This window comes from Oncorhynchus masou, chromosome 7 (assembly GCF_036934945.1).
Source record: "Oncorhynchus masou masou isolate Uvic2021 chromosome 7, UVic_Omas_1.1, whole genome shotgun sequence".
NCBI lineage: Eukaryota > Metazoa > Chordata > Actinopteri > Salmoniformes > Salmonidae > Oncorhynchus > Oncorhynchus masou.
In genome coordinates, this window is record NC_088218.1 from 25,374,806 (window position 1) to 25,397,224 (window position 22,419).

At 44.8% G+C, this 22,419-nt stretch overlaps 2 protein-coding genes across 3 annotated transcripts in view; one reads left to right on the forward strand and one right to left on the reverse strand.

Annotated features, from left to right (window-relative positions):
• Positions 1-638: 638 nt before the first annotated feature.
• On the forward strand, positions 639-18,401 carry LOC135543582 (kynureninase-like). 2 transcript variants are annotated; one of them, XM_064970958.1, is made up of 14 exons: positions 641-935; positions 1,175-1,345; positions 5,969-6,089; positions 6,302-6,384; positions 7,017-7,078; positions 7,183-7,254; positions 7,593-7,667; positions 7,864-8,010; positions 12,678-12,776; positions 13,060-13,133; positions 13,228-13,280; positions 13,530-13,615; positions 13,920-14,150; positions 18,022-18,401. In XM_064970958.1, the coding sequence occupies exons 2-14, from the start codon at positions 1,177-1,179 to the stop codon at positions 18,148-18,150; spliced, it is 1,401 nt and encodes a 466-aa protein (XP_064827030.1). In that variant the 5' UTR covers positions 641-935; positions 1,175-1,176; the 3' UTR covers positions 18,151-18,401. The 2 variants fall into 2 exon arrangements, with proteins under 2 accessions (XP_064827031.1, XP_064827030.1); XM_064970959.1 differs by lacking the exons at positions 13,228-13,280; positions 18,022-18,401 and having other exon boundaries at positions 639-935; positions 13,920-14,057.
• LOC135543091 (uncharacterized) overlaps positions 18,400-22,419 on the reverse strand; it is a 32,800-nt gene continuing 28,780 nt past the window's right edge. The window contains exons 4-5 of the mRNA XM_064970174.1: positions 19,373-19,477; positions 18,400-19,176 (exon numbers count right to left, since the gene is read on the reverse strand). Of these exons, the coding sequence (XP_064826246.1) occupies positions 18,825-19,176; positions 19,373-19,477 (457 nt within the window). The 3' untranslated portion in view covers positions 18,400-18,824. The remainder of the gene's footprint in view (positions 19,177-19,372; positions 19,478-22,419) is intronic.

Here is a 22,419-nt window from a genome sequence, read left to right on the forward strand (position 1 = left end):
CATAAATGCATTTACATTTCTCCAGCAGCACCAGGGGAAGGCAGTACAGCCTCCTAGAACCACTCAGAAAATAACAGCCTATTAATACCTGACTTGCTCCCCCCCTAGCTTTCACAGGGACAGAAATCATCTCTCCCTGACTGCTTTATCCATCACAAAAAATGTACTCCTTCCTTCCCACAAAACCTCACTGTCTTCTTACCTGGCTACTGTACAAAATAATGTTTATGTGAGCTTCACCTCAAACTACAATTTGAATGTTTCTGATGTCCTCACATGGGGCGGACTGGGAATAGAAATTGGCTCTGGGATTTCTAACACACTAGCCCATTCTTTTCCCTCTTGAGGACCCCACAACAACCATGTTTTTCTTCCTCAAGGCCCCCATTATCTGCTAGATAATGCTAATTTTGCATTTTTCCCACTAGGCAAAAAAGGACTGGCCCTTCTGGCATTTGCCAGAAATGCCAGATGGGCAGTCTACCCCTGTGTCCTCTACTGCGAGTTATTCTGAGCCTGTCCAGGAGAAAAGTTTGAGAACTTTTCGCGACATGCGGATTAGAGGTCTGTCAACCAATTAGATACATGCAACGGTGTTCTTCCTGCCTCAAAGCCCTATGCTCATCACGTACATCCGCCCAATCGAAGGAATGGAAGAAATAATAGGCTGTCATGAAAAGCAACACATGACAGTTTATGAAGGAAGTAGGTCTACATAGTCCCTCTTCTTCGCCCATTTTGGATACAGGTGTTGTTTACAGTATCGTTAATACCTCGCCAGTGAGTTTATCTCTGAGGTCAATTATTAGCTAACTGCGGGAATTAACAGAGGGGTGAAAGAGCACTCGTGAATGTGTCCGAATAACTCTCAAACTGGTGAAACTCTCAAACTGGTGAAAGAGACTGTGATATATTGGAAATACTTGCATTATCTGGTAATTACTTAATTATTTAATTGTTTCTCCACTTTGAATTGTCATAATATAATATACTGAGCTTTGGAATGCAGGCAGTTGTTTCGTGCATAAATGTAATTTTAGCCAACCTGTCAAAACATTTGAGGTGGGTAAATATAGCCTGTGTAGATAGTATACATAATGAAGGACTAGCTTTGTTTGATAACTATTTGTAAATTGCATATTACTCTAAATAATTTTCCTTTTTTCAACTTCAGTAATGGACCCATTTGACGCCATGTCTCCGCGCAAGGTTCTGGAGCGCGTCTCTACTCTGCTGGGATGCAGCCAGACATCGAATGAAGTAGCCACATATCTGGACAATCACGACGAACTAAAGCATCTACGTGAACAGTTTCTATTACCCAAAGTTGCAGAACTCCCTCCTTGTAAGTAAAATGGCAAGCAGGCTTGTTATGCACTGGCGAGTTGCTTCTCCGTCTCCCCATAGCAGTCTGTGGAGTGTCATGATATTATTATTATCTTATGTGTAGGAAAACCTCTGACCTTTACTAACTTGTGGCCAGAGTTTTTCTGGCTACAATGAGCCTTGCTTACCCCAATTTACTCGAAAGAATGGTCTGCTGTATAGTCACTATGGGGAGGACTTTCTAGAGCAACCGGTTAAATTGTGAATTAGACCATTTTAAAAACATCTTTAAATGTTTAAACTAGTGAGATATATACAGTATGTGATTATTGAAAGCATCCGTGAGTTTGCTTGATTTACTGTCATCCGAAATTAAGATATTTCATTATTTTGCCATATATAATTAATGTATATTACACTACTTTACACAAGCTGACGTTTTGACCACATCGAATTGGTTGGAATTCCACATGCTTTTTAACTCAGATTGGTAATGCTCGTATATAAACGTTTTATAGTCAACATGACACAAAATCAATTGCTTATAACCTATCAATATCTTTAGTTATGTGCTGTTGATTTTGTCATACGGGCTGGGCGTTGCATGATTAAAAAAGCAGCTATCATTTTCTCAAATTGCACGGACAATTCGGGGCGGTCTCTGTAAACGTCACTGGCCACACACCAATACAGTGTTTTGACAGTCAAAGTAACACGAACCGTTGTCACTGTTGATATATCCTATGGTGTGTCAAGTTTTGTTGAAGTTAACTAACAGAAAAAATATTTTTGTTTGTTCGATTCCTTTTCCATGATGGCAGCCTCCCAAAATAAACATCCGCCATTGCAAAACATAGACTCTAACCAACTGTGTGTAGGTCATTCAACTTTCCGTGGGGCCTTTGAGTAGTGTTAGTTTAAACAGTGCTAAACCTGAACGTTTGCCCCCTGTTCTATTGATTTCAGTGTATCGATGGAAGTGATTAACAAAAAAGTGTTGCATTACACTTACCAGGTTGGAGACCCACATGAAACAAAATGCAACACTTCAAAATGTAGCCAGCTGTTTTCTACAAATTGTCCTCTAACCAGTGATGCACACATTATATAGGAGTAATTTATTTTATTTAAGCTTTATTTATCTAGGCAAGTCGGTTAAGAACAAATTGTTATTTACAATTATGGCCTACCCCAGCCAAACCTAGACGATGCTGGGCCAATTGTGCACCACCGTATGGGACTCCCAATCATAGCCGGATGTTATACAGCCTGGATTTGAACCAGGGACTGTAGTGACAGCTCTTAGCACTGAGATGCAGTGCCTTAGACCGCTGTGCCACTCGGGAGCCCCAAAACACTGTTGCTGTTTCTATTTCTGTTTTGGTAAACCCTGTATCAATATTCAACATTCCAAAATGTAGCTGATGATACTGTAGGTTGTCCTCTAAGCAGTGATGTTTTTTGAGTTGTGGTAGTTTCAACAGTGGCCCACTCTTACATGCAGAACTGCTTTGACTCAGTGACATTTGTGGGTTTTCAAGCATGAACTGCTTGTTTCAAGTCCTGCCACAACATCTCAATTGGGATAAGGTCTGGACTTTGACTAGGCCATTCCAAAACTTCAAATGTGTTGCTTTTTAGCCATTTTGATGCATACTTTATTGTGTGTTTTGGATCATTGTCTTGCTGCATGACCCAGCTGCGTTTCAGCTTCAGCTCACAGATGGATGGCCTGACATTCTCTTGTAGAACTCTCTGATACAGAACATAATTCATGGTTCTTTGATTAAGGCGCAGTCCACAGGTGAAGAACAAATTGTCATCTTGACTGGTTTTGCTTGTAAATAATTTTTTGTTTTTTTTATAAACATTTTCATATTTTTTCTAGTGAGGTCCTGAGACAGCAAAGCATCCCCAATTCATCACACTACAACCACCATGCTTGACCTTTGGTAGAAGGTTCTTACTGTGGAATGCAGTGTTTGGTTTTTATCAGGCATAATGGGACCCATGTCGTCCAGAAAGTGATACTTTTGACTCATCTGTCCATAGAACATTCTTCCAAGAGTCTTGATGATCATCCAGGTGCTTTTTGGAAAACTTGAGTAAACTTTTTGGATGAGATGATACCCATGGACACTTACAGAGTGAAATTGAGTGTTGAGAAATATTTTATTAACCGTTATTAAAATGGACATTTATGTTCCCTGATCAACTGCCATGTTTTCAACTTGTCAGTACGAGTAGTTATTGAGTGTAAGGGGGCAATTACTTTTTCACACAAGGGAATTGCATAACTTTGTTAATAAAAAAAAACGTGTATATTTTAATTTATTTGTAAACTCATGTTCATCTTATATTAGGTTTTAGTTGAAGATCTGATAACATTCAGTATCAAAAATATGCAACAATAGAGAAAATCAAAAGTGGCAAATACTTTATCATGGCACTATGTATAGATAGTACTTTATATGTATAGATAGTACATTATATGTATAGATAGTACTTTATATGTATAGATAGTACATTATATGTATAGATAGTACTTTATATGTATAGATAGTACATTATATTTATAGATAGTACATTATATGCATAGATAGTACATTATATGCATAGATAAGTACATTATATGCATAGATAGTACATTATATGTATAGATTTTCAATATATCACACCGTTTCTGCATATTGGTTATTGATTTGACATTGGGCTATTTATTAATGACTTGTCATCAAGAAGCGACAGCATCATTTTCAACTTAAGTTTTAGGAATGTAAATGTAACTTTCAACATACATTTTCCAATGCTATTGTACTTAATCAGGTAAAAACTGCTGAATGAGTCCAAAAGTGTGCTGGGATTGATTTATTTTGTTGATACTGTCTACCAGAAATGACCAAAAAGGGTTTTGCCCTGCCTACTGTATACAGTTGAAGTCGGACGTTTACATACAATACATTTAAACTCAGTTTTTCACAATTCCTGACATTTAATCCCAGTAAAAATTCCCTGTTTTAGGTCATTTAGGATCACTTCTTTATTTGAAGAATGTGAAATGTCAGGATAATAGTAGAGAATGATTTATTTCATCACATTCCCAGTGGGTCAGAAGTTTACATACACTCAACTAGTGTTTGGTAGCATTGCCTTTACATTGTTTAGCTTAGAACAAACGTTTCAGATAGCCTTCCACAAGCTTCCCAAAATAAGTTGGGTGAATTTTGGCCCATTCCTCCTGACAGAGCTGGTGTAACTGAGTCAGGTTTGTAGGCCTCCTTGCTCGCACACGTTTTTTCAGTTCTGCCCACAAATTTTCTATAGGATTGAAGTCAGGGCTTTGTGATGGCCACTCCAATACCCTGACTTTGTTGTACTTAAGCCATTTTGCCACAACTTTGGAAGAATGCTTGGGGTCATTGTCCATTTGGAAGATCCATTTGCGACCAAGCTTTTATGTCCTGACTGATGTCTTGAGATGTTGCTTCAATATATCCACCTAATTTTCTTTCCTCGTGATGCCATCTATTTTGTGATGTGCACCAGGCCCTTCTGCAGCAAAGCACCCCCACAACATGATGCCGCCACCCCCGTGCTTCACGGTTGAGATGGTGTTCTTTGGCTTGCAAGCCACCACTTTTTTCCTCCAAACATAATGATGTTCATTATGGCCAAACAGTTCTATTTTTGTTTCATCAGACCAGAGGACAATTCTCCAAAAAGTGTGATATTTTTCCCCATGTGTAGTTGCAAACCATAGTCTGGCTTTTTTATGGCGGGTTTGGAGCAGTGGCTTCTTCCTTGCTGAGCGGCCTTTCAGGTTATGTCGATATAGGACTCGTTCTACTATGGATATAGATACTTTTGTGTCTGTTTCCTCCTGCAAGGTCCTTTGCTGTTGTTCAGGGATTGATTGCACTTTTTGCACCAAAGTACGTTCATCTCTAGGAGACATAACGCGTCTCCTTCCTGAGCGGTATGTTGGCTACGTGGTCCCATGGTGTTTATACTTGCGTACTATTGTTTGTACAGACGAACGTGGCACCTTTAGGCGTTTGGAAATTGCTCCCAAGGATGAACAGTCAACTTAGTGTATGTAAACTTCTGACCCACTGGAATTGTGATACATTGAATTATAAGTGAAATAATCTGTCTGTATACAATTGTTGGAAAAATTATTGGTCATGCACAAAGTAGATGTCCTAACCGACTTGCCAAAACTATAGTTTGTTAACAAGAGATTGGTGGAAAAACGAGTTTTAATGACTCCAACCTGAGTGTATGTAAACCTCTGACTTCAACTGTACATGTGGGTCTACAAGATCCTACATACAGAGAGGAAACGGCCTCCCTGGTCGGGTACAATGAGGTCAGAAAAGATTTGCTGCTGGGATATGTATTATAGCTGGAAGCGAGATGCTCACAACATATGGGTTGAGCTGAAAAAAGGAGATGACTAAGCACTTTCATTTAGCTCACTAAATGTTTGAAAGTTGAATCATTTTATTGACATTCTTCAACTGCAAAACAAAAGCATCTTTCTGGGGTCAAGAAGTAGGCCGTGATTTGAACAATGCAGGGAAACTTCTTAGTAAAAAATGTGTGGATCGATTGGGCTAATGCACTGTTATTGTTCCCTTAGCTGACCTTACGCTTGTGGATGGCACCAAGGAATGCATTTACTTTGTGGGGAACTCACTTGGCCTCCAGCCCAAAATGGCCAAGAAGTACATCGACGAGGAGCTGGATAAATGGGCTAAAACGTAACGTTGTTCCCTCAACGTTTCCCCCAATGTCCGCTTTATGACACTGAATCAGCTAAAGTTTTAGTCAACTATTTCAAGTACAGTAATTTGATAATTTGGTAATTTGAGGATGACATGTCCCCCTCTGAACCTTTCTCTTTAAAAAGCTGTGAAATGTGTATCCTATCCTTGTAACTGTGAGCATAGTTTTATTGCGTTCTGTTTTACAGGGGGGTTCATGGCCATGTGCAAGGCTCTCGACCGTGGGCCTGGGCGGAGAACAATATAGAGGAACTCATGGCTAATGTGGTTGGTAAGTTCATACAATAACACATGTTCAATGCATTATCTAACATAACGCTCTATGTTAGTTGTATGATCATAATAGTGAACATGAGCTCGTGCTGAGATGGGGCTGTTTAACGATGTATGTTGGCACCTTTACTGGCTTTTTAAACTGTGCGAACAAAGGGTTTCAATACACAGTCATCACGGTTCCCTATATCGTCATGGTTCCCTTTTTCACACAGCACTGTTAAAAGCCTGTAATTTCCAGCTCTCATGACATCCATGGTTAAATTGTCAGGTAATTCTGATAGGTTATTATCGTTCTGTCCGGCTGTTGAAAATGTATGACAGAGAGACCTATCTGTGACTGGTTTTAAAAGGTAATTGCACCCTGACATCTTTTGCAGAGTGCAAAGTACAACCAAACCAAACAACTGAAGGCCATTGTGCAATCACCTCAGATGCCTTTTTGTATGGAAAATGTACTTTGGAAAATGTAGTTTGTGATAGCTTAAATGCTATTAAGTAAAAATGTGTTCGAAAGTTATATCAGAGCAATGGGAATTAAATCACCTTTGTGTGTTTGTGTGTGTGTGTGTTTGTGTGTGTGTGTGTGTGTGTGTGTGTGTGTGTGTGTGTGTGTTTGCGTTCGAACAGGGGCTAAAGCTGAGGAGGTTGCCTTGATGAACGGGTTAACAGTTAATCTGCATATTCTGTTGGTAAGATAACGTCAAACTTTTAAACAAATTGCCAACGTAAACATACACTATACATTATATACAGAGACTTTACATTAACAACATGTTATATATTTGCTTTACAGCTGTCTTTTTACAAACCTACAGCAAAATGTCACAAAATCCTTCTCGAGGACAAGGCTTTCCCCTCAGACCATGTGAGTAATTCCAATGACACAGCACTTCTTTTCAACCTACAGAATGTCAGTGTAATGACTGCAGGTCATTTTGTGTTCAAAAGGTATTTGCATTCTTCAACTGCATTTCAACCATAATTCATGTTTTTGCCATAAAAAAGAACCCGTTTGACAGTTGTAATCTACTTGTTAAAGTGTGCAGAGACTACTCTTCGTCATTTACCCTGTCGTAACAGAACTGTCCGCTGTTGTTATTCCCACTAGATGTTATCTGTTGTCTCTGTGTTGGTGGAGAAGAGTGGGGGTAAATTGACCCACTTTTTTTTTCTTACCATGTTCATCATGTGCAATTTCTTCAGTATGCTGTGGAGTCTCAGATCCAGTTGAAAGGTTACGACCCTAAGCAGAGCATGCTGCTCATGAAGCCCAGACCGGTAAACTAGTCTTCATTTTTTTCTATAATCACCTTTGGGGAATAGGACATAAATAACAACTTTTATTTGCACCTTTCGAGGTACCAACGGACATATAAAGAGTAAAACCGAGCGTTGAGAAATAGTTCATTAACAGTTATTAAAAGTGACATTTTATATACCCTGATCAACTGCTGTGTTTTTTAAAAACCGACAGGGCGAGGAGGTGCTGAGAACTGAGGACATTCTGGACACGATAGAAAAGGAGGGAGATTCCATTGCGGTGGTCCTGTTCAGTGGAGTGCAGTATTACACCGGGCAGCTCTTTGATATGGCCGCCATCACTAAAGCAGGGCAGAAGAAGGTTAAAGGACGACTTTAGAACCAATCCTCTGTCTTTTTCTCGCCTGCAGTGAGACCCGAACATTTCTTCTTCTTTTTTTAAAGGGGTGGCTTTTTGGGAAATGTTATTTAAACTTTTGAACGAATTCTTTGTCTATAAACTACTTCTAAACCCTTTACAAATCCCCTTAGAGCAGGGTTACACAATGCCCACCCCCACTATATATACAAACGTATGTGGACAGTAGACCCCTTCACATTAGTGGATTTGGCTATTTCAGCCACACCTGTTGCTGATGTGTATAAAATCAAGCACAGAGCCATGCAATCTCCGTAGACACATACTGGCAGTAGAATGGCCTTACTGAAGTGCTCAATGACTGTCATCATGGCACCTTCATATTTTTTTTACACTTATTTTTCTCGCCAATTTTGTCTTGTCCCATCTCTGCACCTCCCACATGGACTCGGGAGAGGCGAAAGGTTGGTCGAGAGCCGTGCGTCCTCCGAAACACAACCCCGCCAAGCCGCACTGCTTCTTGACACACTGCTCGCTTAACCCGGAAGCCGGCCACACCAATGTGTTGGAGGAAACACCATACAACTGGCGACCGTGTCAGCAAGGCATGCGCCCGGCCCGACACAGGGATCGCTAGAGCGCAATGGGACAAAGACATCCCGGCCGGCCAAACCCTCCCCTTACCCGGGGGAAGCTGGGCTAATTGTGCGCCGCCTCATGGGTCTCCCGGCGCTCGACACAGCCCGTTATCGATCACGAATCTGTAGTGATGCAGTGCCTTAACCCGCTGCTCCACTCGGGAGGCCTAGTTTGTCAAATTTCTGTCATGCTAGAGCTGCCAGTTTAACTGTAAGTGCTTTTATTGTGAAGTGGAAACAACAATCGGCTGGAGTGGTATAAAGGTCACTGCCATTGGACTCTGCAGCAGTGAAAACGTGTTCTCTGGAGTGATGAATCACGCTTGACTATCTGGCAGTCCGACGGACGAATCTGGGTTTGGTGGATGCCAGGAGAACACTACCTGCCCGTCTGCTTTAATGTTTTAATCAAATTTTATCTCTATTTGGGCTTCTTGCGGTCAAATTGTAGTCTACAAATTATTTGTTATTATGTTCCGGCCTCTGACCCGCCACTCAAGAAAAAATCAGCTGAATCAGGCTGAATCTATTTCATGAACCCACTCCTTAGAGGGTACTCCAACATTATCTTGATGGAGTTTTTTAAAGGTTCAATTTAGACAGTCAAGGGAATAACACTGCCCTCTGGTGTCCAAACTGTGAAACTGTCATTACATTGCGACAACCAGTGAAATGGATGAGTCTGTTTATAATCAGTGGTTAAATTGTGAACCCTTGTATCAAATGGGGCATAAGCTTGATCTATGCGTTATTAGACTCGCACAATCTGGATTCCCTGAGCTCTCTTTAGAACCAATGGGAAGAGGATTTAGGTGAACAACTTTCCAACGAAACTTGGCAGAGTATGCTTCAGAGAATACATGTTTAATCGATACGTCGAAGACATGCTGTAATTCAATTGAAAATAGTTAATAGGCTGCATTGGTCAAAGGCACAATGATCCAAGATTAGACCAGAAATAGATACCACTTTTTGACCAATGAAAGCAGGCTCCTGCTACTTTATTACACGTTTTGGACATGCCCGGAATTGACAGATTTCTGGATATCCATTTTTTTTTACGTTTTCTAGACTTATAAGAACCTTCTGCCTTTTTTTGCATTATTCGGCGTGGCACCACAGGAGGCCCCACTACACAGTTCTATGGGCAACATGCTGGCATTTACTTATTTTCTAGCTAGGAGTCTTATACTATTTAAGTGGAAGGATCGGTGTCCTCCTGCTTTTAACCACTGGATAAAGGAAGTTATGCAACATCTCAAGCTAGAGAAAAAAAAACTATACTCCGTTAGGGGATCTGCAATTACATTTTATAATATCTGGCAACCTTTCCTATCCTTTGTAGAAGACCCAGCTAATTTCACCCAGCTATCTCCATAAACCAACCCAAATTAGAATTACTCATTGTATATCATGTCTCCTTTAAGTCTGGTTTTGGGGTGGGGCTCTGTTAGAGCAGGGAGTGTGGCCCTGATTTGGTGGGGGATCCGTGTGTGTTCTGCCCTCAGACCTGTTCAGTCTGTGATCTATATAATCATAAATGCCAAATAAAATGAAACTTGGGGTCTAGAACCGGGCTCCTGCACCTTGGGTCAAAAGGAGAAATGGACGGAGCAAAGCTCCAGCAATGTTAAGGTTTTGAAGAGAAGAATAGGATTAACCAAGGTTAGGGTTAGATTTGAACATATGGCTATAGTTGAGGTTAGATTTATGCCAAGTTGGGGTTATGGTTGTGGTTGACCTGGGATGTGGACATGAAGCTAGGGTTAGGGTTGTGGTTGAAGTTAGGGTTGAACAGGGATGTAGACATGAAGCTAGGGTTAGGGTTGTGGTTGAAGTTAGGGTTGAACAGGGATGTGGACATGAAGCTAGGGTTAGGGTTGTGGTTGAACAGGGATGTGGATATGAAGCTAGGGTTAGGGTTGTGGTTGACCTGGGATGTGGACATGAAGCTAGGGTTAGGGTTGTGGTTGAACAGGGATGTGGACATGAAGCTAGGGTTAGGGTTGTGGTTGAAGTTAGGGTTGAACAGGGATGTGGACATGAAGCTAGGGTTAGGGTTGTGGTTGAAGTTAGGGTTGAACAGGGATGTGGACATGAAGCTAGGGTTAGGGTTGTGGTTGAAGTTAGGGTTGAACAGGGATGTGGACATGAAGCTAGGGTTAGGGTTGTGGTTGAAGTTAGGGTTGAACAGGGATGTGGACATGAAGCTAGGGTTAGGGTTGTGGTTGAAGTTAGGGTTGAACAGGGATGTGGACATGAAGCTAGGGTTAGGGTTGTGGTTGAAGTTAGGGTTGAACAGGGATGTGGACATGAAGCTAGGGTTAGGGTTGTGGTTGAAGTTAGGGTTGAACAGGGATGTGGACATGAAGCTAGGGTTAGGGTTGTGGTTGAACAGGGATGTGGATATGAAGCTAGGGTTAGGGTTGTGGTTGACCTGGGATGTGGACATGAAGCTAGGGTTAGGGATGTGGACATGAAGCTAGGGTTAGGGTTGTGGTTGAAGTTAGGGTTGAACAGGGATGTAGACATGAAGCTAGGGTTAGGGTTGTGGTTGAAGTTAGGGTTGAACAGGGATGTGGACATGAAGCTAGGGTTTTGGGTTGTGGTTGAACAGGGATGTGGACATGAAGCTAGGGTTAGGGTTGTGGTTGAAGTTAGGGTTGAACAGGGATGTGGACATGAAGCTAGGGTTAGGGTTGAACAGGGATGTGGACATGAAGCTAGGGTTAGGGTTGTGGTTGAACAGGGATGTGGACATGAAGCTAGGGTTAGGGTTGTGGTTGAACAGGGATGTGGACATGAAGCTAGGGTTAGGGTTGAACAGGGATGTGGATATGAAGCTAGGGTTAGGGTTGTGGTTGAACAGGGATGTGGACATGAAGCTAGGGTTAGGGTTGTGGTTGAAGTTAGGGTTGAACAGGGATGTGGACATGAAGCTAGGGTTAGGGTTGTGGTTGAAGTTAGGGTTGAACAGGGATGTGGACATGAAGCTAGGGTTAGGGTTGTGGTTGAAGTTAGGGTTGAACAGGGATGTGGACATGAAGCTAGGGTTAGGGTTGTGGTTGAAGTTAGGGTTGAACAGGGATGTGGACATGAAGCTAGGGTTAGGGTTGTGGTTGAACAGGGATGTGGACATGAAGCTAGGGTTAGGGTTGTGGTTGAACAGGGATGTGGACATGAAGCTAGGGTTAGGGTTGAACAGGGATGTGGATATGAAGCTAAGGTTAAGGTTGTGGTTAAGGCTGTGGTTGTGGTTGACCTGGGATGTGGATATGAAGTTTGAATTGTGGCCGAGGGTTAGAGTTGAACCAGGAAGTGAACATAAACCTAGGATTAGTGTTAGAGGGGCTCCACTGTATTCCTAATTCAATCCCTGTTTATAATGCATAACAGCCATTGTGTATAGTCAACTTATTTGATCATGCTTCCATCTATTGTATAATGTTATGGTTAACAGCTTTTGAGTTAATGAAGCATGTTATTTAAAACAAAAAAGCATTTTGTCAGACACAACAGCTGCTCCAACAGCGTCCTCTGTTGTCAGGGATGTGTAACAATTTGACATGATTGGTTCGCCGGATTTGTCTGCGTTCGCCTCATGCAAGTGTATGATGCCCATTCCAATTCACTACATGCGGAGAATGACATTCGTCAAATAAATAGCGGTGTGTTGACAAGGAACTAAATGTTGACACTCGGGAGATGTCAAACCAAACACACACATACACACACACACACACACACGTCTTCCCTCTCTGTCACATTTAGCAGGGCAATCAAAACAACCAGACTTAGTCAGTCCTAATGACCCTCAGAATAATATCCCTACTAGGAATACATGAATAATTTATTAAGCTTGTCTTAAAAAGACACGCAAACGAACAAACACACACACACACACAGGCAGGCAAACAAACACACACACACACACTCACGCTGATGAACTGCCTCTGATGTGTCCTGACTGCACAGCTTCGGCCTGCTGCCCTTAGCATCTGGCATGACGGTGCGTTTTTGTTCTTCCCACAGGGCTGCTACGTTGGATTCGACTGTGCACACGCAGTGGGCAATGCAGAGCTGAAGCTTCATGACTGGGGAGTGGACTTTGCCTGCTGGTGCTCCTACAAGGTCAGCATTGGGGTTTGTGTGGAGAAACCAAGGGCAAAATGAACTGCTGGCAGTGGCTTCACTCTGTTTCCTGTCCAACACCTGCTGACACAGGAAGACAACAATATGTGGGGTCGAAATGTACTCGTTCGAGCTTAATATTGCCAACAATGATTTTTCTTGCCGTTGTTATCGATGCCCATTTCAAATATTGTAGATTATCATTGGTCTTTCAACATTGTAGAAAATAGGCAGACAAACAATGCAATGTGTTGGTAAGAGTTATTTTTGTATTCACGTGTAGTATGTGAATTCTGGAGCTGGTGGTCTGGCTGGAGCTTTTATCCATGAGAAGAATGCACTTACAGTCAAGCCTGCGTGAGTATGACGGTGCAGTACAGCTCAGATTTGTGTTCCTATTGCGTGTTTGACTATGGTGTATGTTTAAACTGCTCGTTACTTTCTCTCTCAGGCTCACGGGATGGTGGGGACATAACTTGAAAACAAGGTTCCGCATGGATAATGGTATCAACATGTTTGTGATCATGTTCTCATTTTAGTCCCTGTACTGGGGACACATTGCAGAATGTTGCTTCGAGTTGGCCCTGTCGGTCTCTAAGCAGAGCTACCCACGAAGCTTGATTTACACTGACATCTTGTGGTCATTTTAGGGCATTACAGAAAATAGGTTCTACTGTGTTCATTTCGCCGTTTCAGTCAAGCCAGAACCCAAATGAGTTCATCACGAACATCCTACATTTTTTCTGACCATAGAAATGGATCTACTACCTGGTATAAGTGGCTTTCGGCTGTCAAACCAACCCATCCTGCTGGTGTGTCCACTGCAAGCTAGTTTAGAGGTGATTGGAATCATTTTGGTTTTTCATATCTATTTCATACAGCAGATATTAGAACTTGTTCGTACTCATCTCTCTAACCATGGAGTTTAAAAGTGACGTGTAAAAGGTTGTAACTGTTATAATAAGCAGGGTTGGGGTCAATTCCAGTCAATCCAGGAAGTACAGTGAAATTCAAATTCTCTTCAGTGTTTTTCCAATTAGGAGAATTTGGAATTGGAATTTGGTTTACTTTCTGAATTGAAATGGAATTGAGCCCAGCTCTGGCAATAACTGATTAGTTGTCAATCTTTGTCAATACGTCCAGGTCTTTGCTATGACCAGTATGGCAGCTCTAAGGAAGAAGTCCAGACTTCTGACGGGTTACTTGGAGTGTCTGATCCAGCACTACTACAACAAGGACGAGTCCCAGCCTCACAAGCCCTATGTCCATATCATCACTCCCTCCCACCCTGAGGAACGAGGCTGCCAACTCTCCCTCTCTTTCTCTGTCCCCGTCGCAGCCATGTTCCAGGAGCTGGAGAAGAGGGGTGTCGCTGTGAGTGGCTTCATATATAATAAACTCGGCAAAAAAAGAAACGTCCTCTCAATGTCAACTGCGTTTCTTTTCAGCAAACTTAACATGTGTAAATATTTGTATGAACAGAACAAGATTCAACAACTGAGACATAAACTGAACAAGTTCCACAGACATGTGACTAACAGAAATTGAATAATGTGTCCCTAAACAAAGGGGGGGGTCAAAAGTAACAGTCAGTATCTGGTGTGGCCACCAGCTGCATTAAGTACTGCAGTGCATCTCCTCCTCATGGACTGCGCCAGATTTTCCAGTTCTTGCTGTAAGATGTTACCCCACTCTTCCACCAAGGCACCTGCAAGTTCCCGGACATTTCTGGGGGAAAAGCCCTAGCCCTCACCCTCCTTTCTAAAAGGTCCCAGACGTGCTCAATGGGATTGAGATCCGGGCTCTTCGCTGGCCATGGCAGATCACTGACCTTCCTGTCTTGCAGGAAATCACGCACAGAACGAGCAGTATGGCTGGTGGCATTGTCATGCTGGAGGGTCATGTCAGGATGAGCCTGCAGGAAGGGTACCACATGAGGGAGGAGGATGTGTTCCCTGTAACGCACAGTGTTGAGATTGCCTGCAATGACAACAAGCTCAGTCCGATGATGCTGTGACACACCGCCCCAGACCATGACCTCCCCAGACCTTGGTCCAGCCTCTCTCAGCCTATTGCGGACAGTCTGAGCACTGATGGAGGGATTGTGTGTTCCTGGTGTAACTCAGGCAGTTGTTGTTGCCATCCTGTACCTGTCCCGCAGGTGTGATGTTCGGATGTACCGATCCTGTGCAGGTGTTACACGTGGTCTGCCACTGCGAGGACTATCAGCTGTCCGTCCTGTCTCCCTGTAGCGCTGTCTTAGGCATCTCACAGTACGGACATTGCAATTTATTGCCCTGGCCACATCTGCAGTCCTCATGCCTCCTTGCAGTGTATTAACGACCATTCCACAAGTGCCTGTTCATTCATTGTTTGTGGTTCATTGAACAAGCATGGGAAACAGTGTTTAAACCCTTTACAATGACAATCTGTGAAGTTTTTTTGGATTTGTATGAATTATCTTTGAAAGACAGGGTCCTGAACAAGGGATCTTTCTTTTTTTGCTGAGTTTACAAAAGTAGTACATTATTGGCGAGTTTCCCAGACCCATATTAAGCCTAGTCTGGACTCTTAAATAAAATACAATTTCAGTTTTTTTTTTTTTATCCATTGACCATGCTTTTTAGTCCAGACGTGGGTTTACTTGTAATTTGGGTACAGAACACACGTTCTTAATATGTATGCTGAACAAAAAAATATAAATGCAACATGTCAAGTCTTGGTCCCGTGTTTCACTAGCTGAAATAAAAGATCCCAGAAATGTTCCATTACGCACAAATTTTGTGCACAATTTTTTTTTACATCCTTGTTAGTGAGCATTTCTCCTTTGCCACGATAATCCATCCATCTGACAGGTGTGGCATATCAAGAAGCGGATTAAACAACCGCAGACTACGTGTAACCACCCCAGCCCAGGACCACCATATGCAGCTTCTTTACCCTGCAGGATCATCTGTCTGTAATAAAGCCCATTTTCGGGGGAAAAATGAATTCTGATTGCCTGGGCCTGGCTCCTCAGTGTGTGGGCCTGGCTCCTCAGTGTGTGGGCCTGGCTCCTCAGTGTGTGGGCCTGGCTCCTCAGTGTGTGGGCCTGGCTCCTCAGTGTGGCCTGGCTCCTCAGTGTGTGGGCCTGGCTCCTCAGTGTGTGGGCCTGGCTCCTCAGTGTGTGGGCCTGGCTCCTCAGTGTGTGGGCCTGGCCAGTGTGTGGGCCTGGCTCTTCAGTGTGTGGGCCTGGCTCCTCAGTGTGTGGGCCTGGCCCAGTGTGTGGGCCTGGCTCCTCAGTGTGGGCCTGGCTCCTCAGTGTGTGGGCCTGGCAGTGTGTGGGCCTGGCTCCTCTGGGCCTGGCTCAGTGTGTGGGCCTGGCTCCTCAGTGTGTGGGCCTGGTGGCTCCTCAGTGTGTGGGCCTGGCTCCTCAGTGTGTGGGCCTGGCTCCTCAGTGTGTGGGCCTGGCTCCTCAGTGTGTGGGCCTGGCCTGGGCCTCCTCAGTGTGTGGGCCTGGCTCCTCAGTGTGTGGGCCTGGCTCCTCAGTGTGTGGGCCTGGCTCCTCAGTGTGTGGGCCTGGCTCCTCAGTGTGTGGGCCTGGCTCCTCAGTGTGTGGGCCTGGCTCCTCAGTGTGTGGGCCTGTGTGGGCCTGGCTCCTCAGTGTGTGGGCCTGGCTCCTCAGTGTGTGGGCCTGGCTCCTCAGTGTGTGGGCCTGGCTCCTCAGTGTGTGGGCCTGGCTCCTCAGTGTGTGGGCCTGGCTCCTCAGTGTGTGGGCCTGGCAGTGTGGGCCTGGCTCCTCAGTGTGTGGGCCTGGCCTGGCTCCTCAGTGTGTGGGCCTGGCTCCTCAGTGTGTGTGGGCCTGGGCCTGGCTCCTCAGTGTGTGGGCCTGGCTCCTCAGTGTGTGGGCCTGGCTCCTCAGTGTGTGGGCCTGGCTCCTCAGTGTGTGGGGGCCTGTGGGCCTGGCTCCTCAGTGTGTGGGCCTGGCTCCTCTGGCTCCCTCAGTGTGTGGGGCCTGGCTCCTCAGTGTGTGGGCCTGTGTGGGCCTGGCTCCTCAGTGTGTGGGCCCCAGTGTGTGGGCCTGGCTCCTCAGTGTGTGGGCCTGGCTGGGCCTGGCTCCTCAGTGTGTGGGCCTGGCTCCTCAGTGTGTGGGCCTGGCTCCTCAGTGTGTGGGCCTGGTCAGTGTGTGGGCCTGGCTCCTCAGTGTGTGGGCCTGGCTCCTCAGTGTGTGGGCCTGGCTCCTCAGTGTGTGGGCCTGGCTCCTCAGTGTGTGGGCCTGGCTCCTCAGTGTGGGCCTGGGCCTGGCCTGGCTCCTCAGTGTGTGGGCCTGGCTCCCTCAGTGTGTGGGCCTGGCTCCTCAGTGTGTGGGCCTGGCTCCTCAGTGTGTGGGCCTGGCTCCTCAGTGTGTGGGCCTGGCTCCTCAGTGTGTGGGCCTGGCTCCTCAGTGTGTGGGCCTGGCTCCTCAGTGTGTGGGCCTGGCTCCTCAGTGTGTGGGCCTGGCTCCTCAGTGTGTGGGCCTGGCTCCCAGTGTGTGGGCCTGGCTCCTCAGTGTGTGGGCCTGGTGTGGGCCTGGCTCCTCAGTGTGTGGGCCTGGCTCCTCAGTGTGTGGGCCTGGCTCCTCAGTGTGTGGGCCTGGCTCCTCAGTGTGTGGGCCTGGCTCCTCAGTGTGTGGGCCTGGCTCCTCAGTGTGTGGGCCTGGCTCCTCAGTGTGTGGGCCTGGCTCCCCAGTGTGTGGGCCTGGCTCCTCAGTGCTCCTCCTCAGTGTGTGGGCCTGCTCCTCAACTCCTGGCTCCTCAGTGTGTGGGCCTGGCCTCCTCAGTGTGTGGGCCTGGCTCCTCAGTGTGTGGGCCTGGCTCCTCAGTGTGTGGGCCTGGCTCCTCTGGGCCTGGCTCCTCAGTGTGTGGGCCTGGCTCCTCAGTGTGTGGGCCTGGCTCCTCAGTGTGTGGGCCTGGCTCCTCAGTGTGTGGGCCTGGCTCCCCAGTGTGTGGGCCTGGCTCCTCAGTGTGTGGGCCTGGCTCCTCAGTGTGTGGGCCTGGCTCCTCAGTGTGTGGGCCTGGCTCCTCAGTGTGTGGGCCTGGCTCCCCAGTGTGTGGGCCTGGCTCCTCCTAAACTGTAACTCAGGAAAATCTTTGAAATTGTTGCATGTTGTGTTTATATTTTTAGTCAGTATAAATGTTTTATGCATGATTATACAGACATAGATTTGAATCTCTGTTTTGTAATTGACTATTGCTGTTTTGATCTGTTCTCTCCATGCGATCTCAAGTGTGACATGAGGGAACCCAACGTTCTGCGCATCGCTCCGGTGCCGCTCTACAACTCCTTTAGCGATGTGCACCGCTTCATCACTGTTCTAGGATCAGCTTTGGCTGCCAGCAAAGAACTACAACAATGATAGAAACAGTCTGTTATTGTTACCGCACCTTTGAGAGTATTTTTGACAGTGCGGTATGAAAACAAGATGTTTTTATCGACTATGTGCTGGAGTCACTGACAGGTCTTCTGAACTACTGTCCCAAAGAATTGCAATATGTTTTGCCTAGGCTACTCAGTAAAACAAAATTGGTTGGAATTGTATTCCTACTCAAAATTTAGTGAGACAAGTTTGTTGCCATACAATGTCAAATAAAAGCAAATAGTCAATTACTGTGAATCTGCATTTTCTTTTTCTAATTGAACCTTTATTTTGAAAGGGAGTCGATGCTGAGACCACGGTCTCTTTTCCAGATGAGCTCTGTGTAGATCAACAGTACACATCAAAATACAATAAACACGTGAAACTACAACTCGTGAAACTACAAATGCAAATTAAAATGCCGGGACAGATGCCAGGACTGGGCTGAGCCAGAGCTGCCCTTCCGTGGGGGTGGGAGGGCCAATAGACCAGAGCTGCCGTTCCGTGTGGGTGGGAGGGCCAATAGACCAGAGGTGGTAGAACAGAATACTCTGGTCTGGGTGAAGGGTATGAGAAGAGCCTGTAGGTAAATAGGGGCAGTTCCTCTTGCTGCTCCGTAGGCAATTACCATGGTCTTGAAGTGGATGCGAGCTTTGACTGGAGGAGGTTGAAAATCAGGCGGGCTGCAGCATTCTGGGTAAGTTGCAGGGGTTTGATGGCACAAACTGGGAGCCCAGACAACAGTGAGCCTGGAATCGGACCTGTGTGTAGGGTCGTACACTACGGATGTTGCAGAGCATGAACCTGCAGGAGTGAGCCTCTGCTTTGATGTTTGCAGAGAACGACAGGGTGTTGTTGAGGGCCACGACAAAGTTCTTTGCACTCTGGGAGGGGGACACTGGCGTTGTTAACCATGATGGAGAGGTCTTGGAGCGGGCAGGCCAGCTCTTTCTTGTTGAGCTTGGGGTGGTGGGCCGACATCCAAGCTGAGATATCTGCCAGGCACGCAGAGCTGCTTGACGTGACCTGGGTGTCAGAAGGGGGGAAGGAGAAAGGTTAGTTGAGTGTCATCCACATAGCAATGATAGGAGAGACCATGTGAGGATATGACGGAGCCGAGTGACTTGGTGTATAGAGACAAGAGGAGAGGGCCTATAACCAAGCTCTGGGGGACACTAGTAGTGAGAGGACGTGGTGCAGACACAGAACCTCTCCACGTCACCTGATAGGAGCAGCCTCCAAGAGTGTGCGTAGCCTGAGATGCCCAGCCCTAGGAGGGTGGAGAGGAAGAGCTGATGGCTCATGGTGTCGAAGGCAGTGGCTAGATCTAGGAGAATGAGAACAGAGAGAGAGTCAGCTTTGGCAGGGCGGAGAGCCTCCGTGACACCGAGAAGAGCAGTATCGGTTGAGTGACCCGTCTTGAAGTCTGACTGGATAGGGTCAAGAAGATTGTTCTGAGGGAGAGAGCAAGAGAGTTGGTAAGAGACAGCCCATTCAAGTGTTTTGGAAAGAAAATAATTGATACCAGTCAGAGGGATCAAATCAATCGAATGTATTTATAAAGCCCTTTTTACATCAGCAAATTTCTCACAGGGCTATACAGAAGCACGGTGGCTAGGAAAAACTCCCTTGAAAGGCAGGAACCTAGGACGAAAACTAGAGAGCAACCAGGCGCTGGGGGGCGGCCAGTCCTCTTCTTGCTGTGCTGAGTTTGAGTTTATTTTATGTTTACAGGGACAGTGCACATTAATCAACGTTTCAGTAAAAGTGCCGGTTTTAGCCAGCCGTCTAATTTTCAACCGCAGTCCCTGGGTAGGTTATTAAAAAAAATACAATATAGACAATCATTGAGAAGAAAAACATGCTGAGTGGAGGGGAAGCCAGGCCATTTAGGATCTTGAATACAAGGTGTATTGCACAAGATTTTTCCAACTCAGGAGCTCATGCTTTCTGAGGATGTAACAGTGATGATGGATATTGTGCTTCCTGTCAAGCACTTTGAGAGCCTGTTTGTAGACAGACTGAATAGGTTTTAATGTTGTACAGCAATCTTGGGCCCAACTAGTCAAACAGTATGTTAAGTGGGGGAGTATCATAGATTTGAAGTATTTTTGTAGTTTTGCTACCTCTGTCGTCAAACAATTTCGTATAAATCGGAAATTAGCTAGGTTGAATTTGGTTATCTGAATAATCTTTTGGACATGCTTTTTAAAGAGAGGTTGGAATCAAGTATGATGCCAAGGTACTTAAAACCAGATACCACCTGGAGCTTCTCCACTGACACATAGACATCTGGCTCAGTAGCATCTGTTGCCCTCTTTGTAAAGAACATGCTAACAGTTTTTTTCACATTGAGATGCAAACACGATTCACTGAGACACTTTGTAACCTGGACCATTACAGTAGTGAGTTCTTGTGCAGCTTGTTGTTTGCTCTTTGCATGCACATATATCACTGTATCATCTGCATACATTTGAACTTCAGACCCAGTACAGACAGAAGGCAGATCATTAATGTTCAGGCTGAACAGGAGGGGCCCCAGTATTGACCCTTGGGGCACGCCCACATCATAGCTAAGAGTGGGCGGCAGCTCATTGCTCACTCTGACACACTGAGTTCTGCCTTCAAGGTATGATTTAATCCATCTCAAAGCATCGGGGGGAAAGTTGAACTTGGACAATTTTGTGATAAGAATCTCATAGTTAACAGTATCAAAAGACTTCCTTAGGTCCAGAAACACAGCTTCAACATCGCCCCCTTTGTTCATCTTGGACTTCACATTTTCCAGAAGAAAGCGGTTGGCGGTTTCTGTGGAGTGTTTCGCTCTGATGCCAAACTGCATGGAGTGTAATGTGAAGGGGCTGTTGTTGAGGTGGGTAATCAGTTGTTTTGCTACACATTTTTCAACAACCTTTGACAGCACAGGTAGTATACTAATGGGCCTGTAGTTAGTCACGTCAGCAGGGTCACCCGATTTAAAGATGGCCGTTATTATGGCTGACTTCCATACCCTTGGAAACACCCCAAGACCAATAGATATGTTGGGGACCTTAGTAATGGGGCCAATGAGTGACTCTTTGTAGTTTTTAAGAAAGGTAGAGTCCAGCCCAAACACATATTTGGCTTTAGAGTTCTTTAGTGAGCTAATCACCTTGTTCACCTTTGACTCAGAAACCTCCCTTATGATGAAGACAGTTTGAGTGTCATTTACTAGCACTGAGCCCAATAAACCAGTGGAAGGGTTCTGTGTCAGTACCCTGACAGAGTCAATAAAGTAGGAATTGAAGGCTATTGCTGTTTCGACTGCATCCTGTGTTAGATTGTTATTCCCCATGATTTCTAGTCTTTTTGCAGTGTTACTATGGTCTTTCCCTGTTAACTTTTTTAGATTCACCCAGATCAATTTAGAATTTGCCTTTGCTTCACCAATTATGTTAATAAAAAAGTTTGCCTTGGCCTGTCTGATTTCTTTCATCACCTTATTTCTCAACATGGTAAACTTACGTCTGTCATGCTCTAATTTGGATCTTAGGGCTATTTTTAGAGCATAATCTCGTTCTTTTCCAGATTTCTCCATTCAGCCAAGGAAGAGGGCTCTTTTGGCCAGGTTTGGATTTGATTTTCTTTAGGAAATCATTTATTGTAGTCTGGATTGTGGATAGAAAAACCTGACTATCAGCTTCCACGTCTGTATAGGACAAGAGATCCTTGCGTTTTCAAAATAGTTTAATTCACTCTTAGGTATTCTTAGTTGATCCGGTTTTCTAACAGTAGAGAGGTTAAACCTGCTCTTAGACATCTTTCTGGCTATAAGAGTCAGATTATGATCAGATAGCCCAGTAACCATATTGAAGGATTTAGTCAATCTCTGGTTTATTACTGATCACCAAATCAATCTGTGTTTTAGAGCAAGAAGTCACCCTGGTTGGCCCTTAAACTAGCTGTGTAAAGTCAAAGGTTTTAGTGATCCGTTTGAGGGTTTTCCTACAAGACTTGTCTTCATTATTAATATTAAAATCTCCCATTAAGATGACCTCTTTCCCACAATCACATTCCTTTAGCATGTTATTAAACTGATCAAAAAACACACTTTTGGTGGAAGGTGGCCTATACAATCCAATAAGGATAAAATACATTTGGGGAGACAGTGTAACGTTCAGGCCAATACATTCTAGTTCATTATCACATGACCACTCAATTTGATTACATCCGATATGTTCTTTAATTGAAATCATCACACCCCCTCCTCTTCCTTCAATCCTGTCTCTC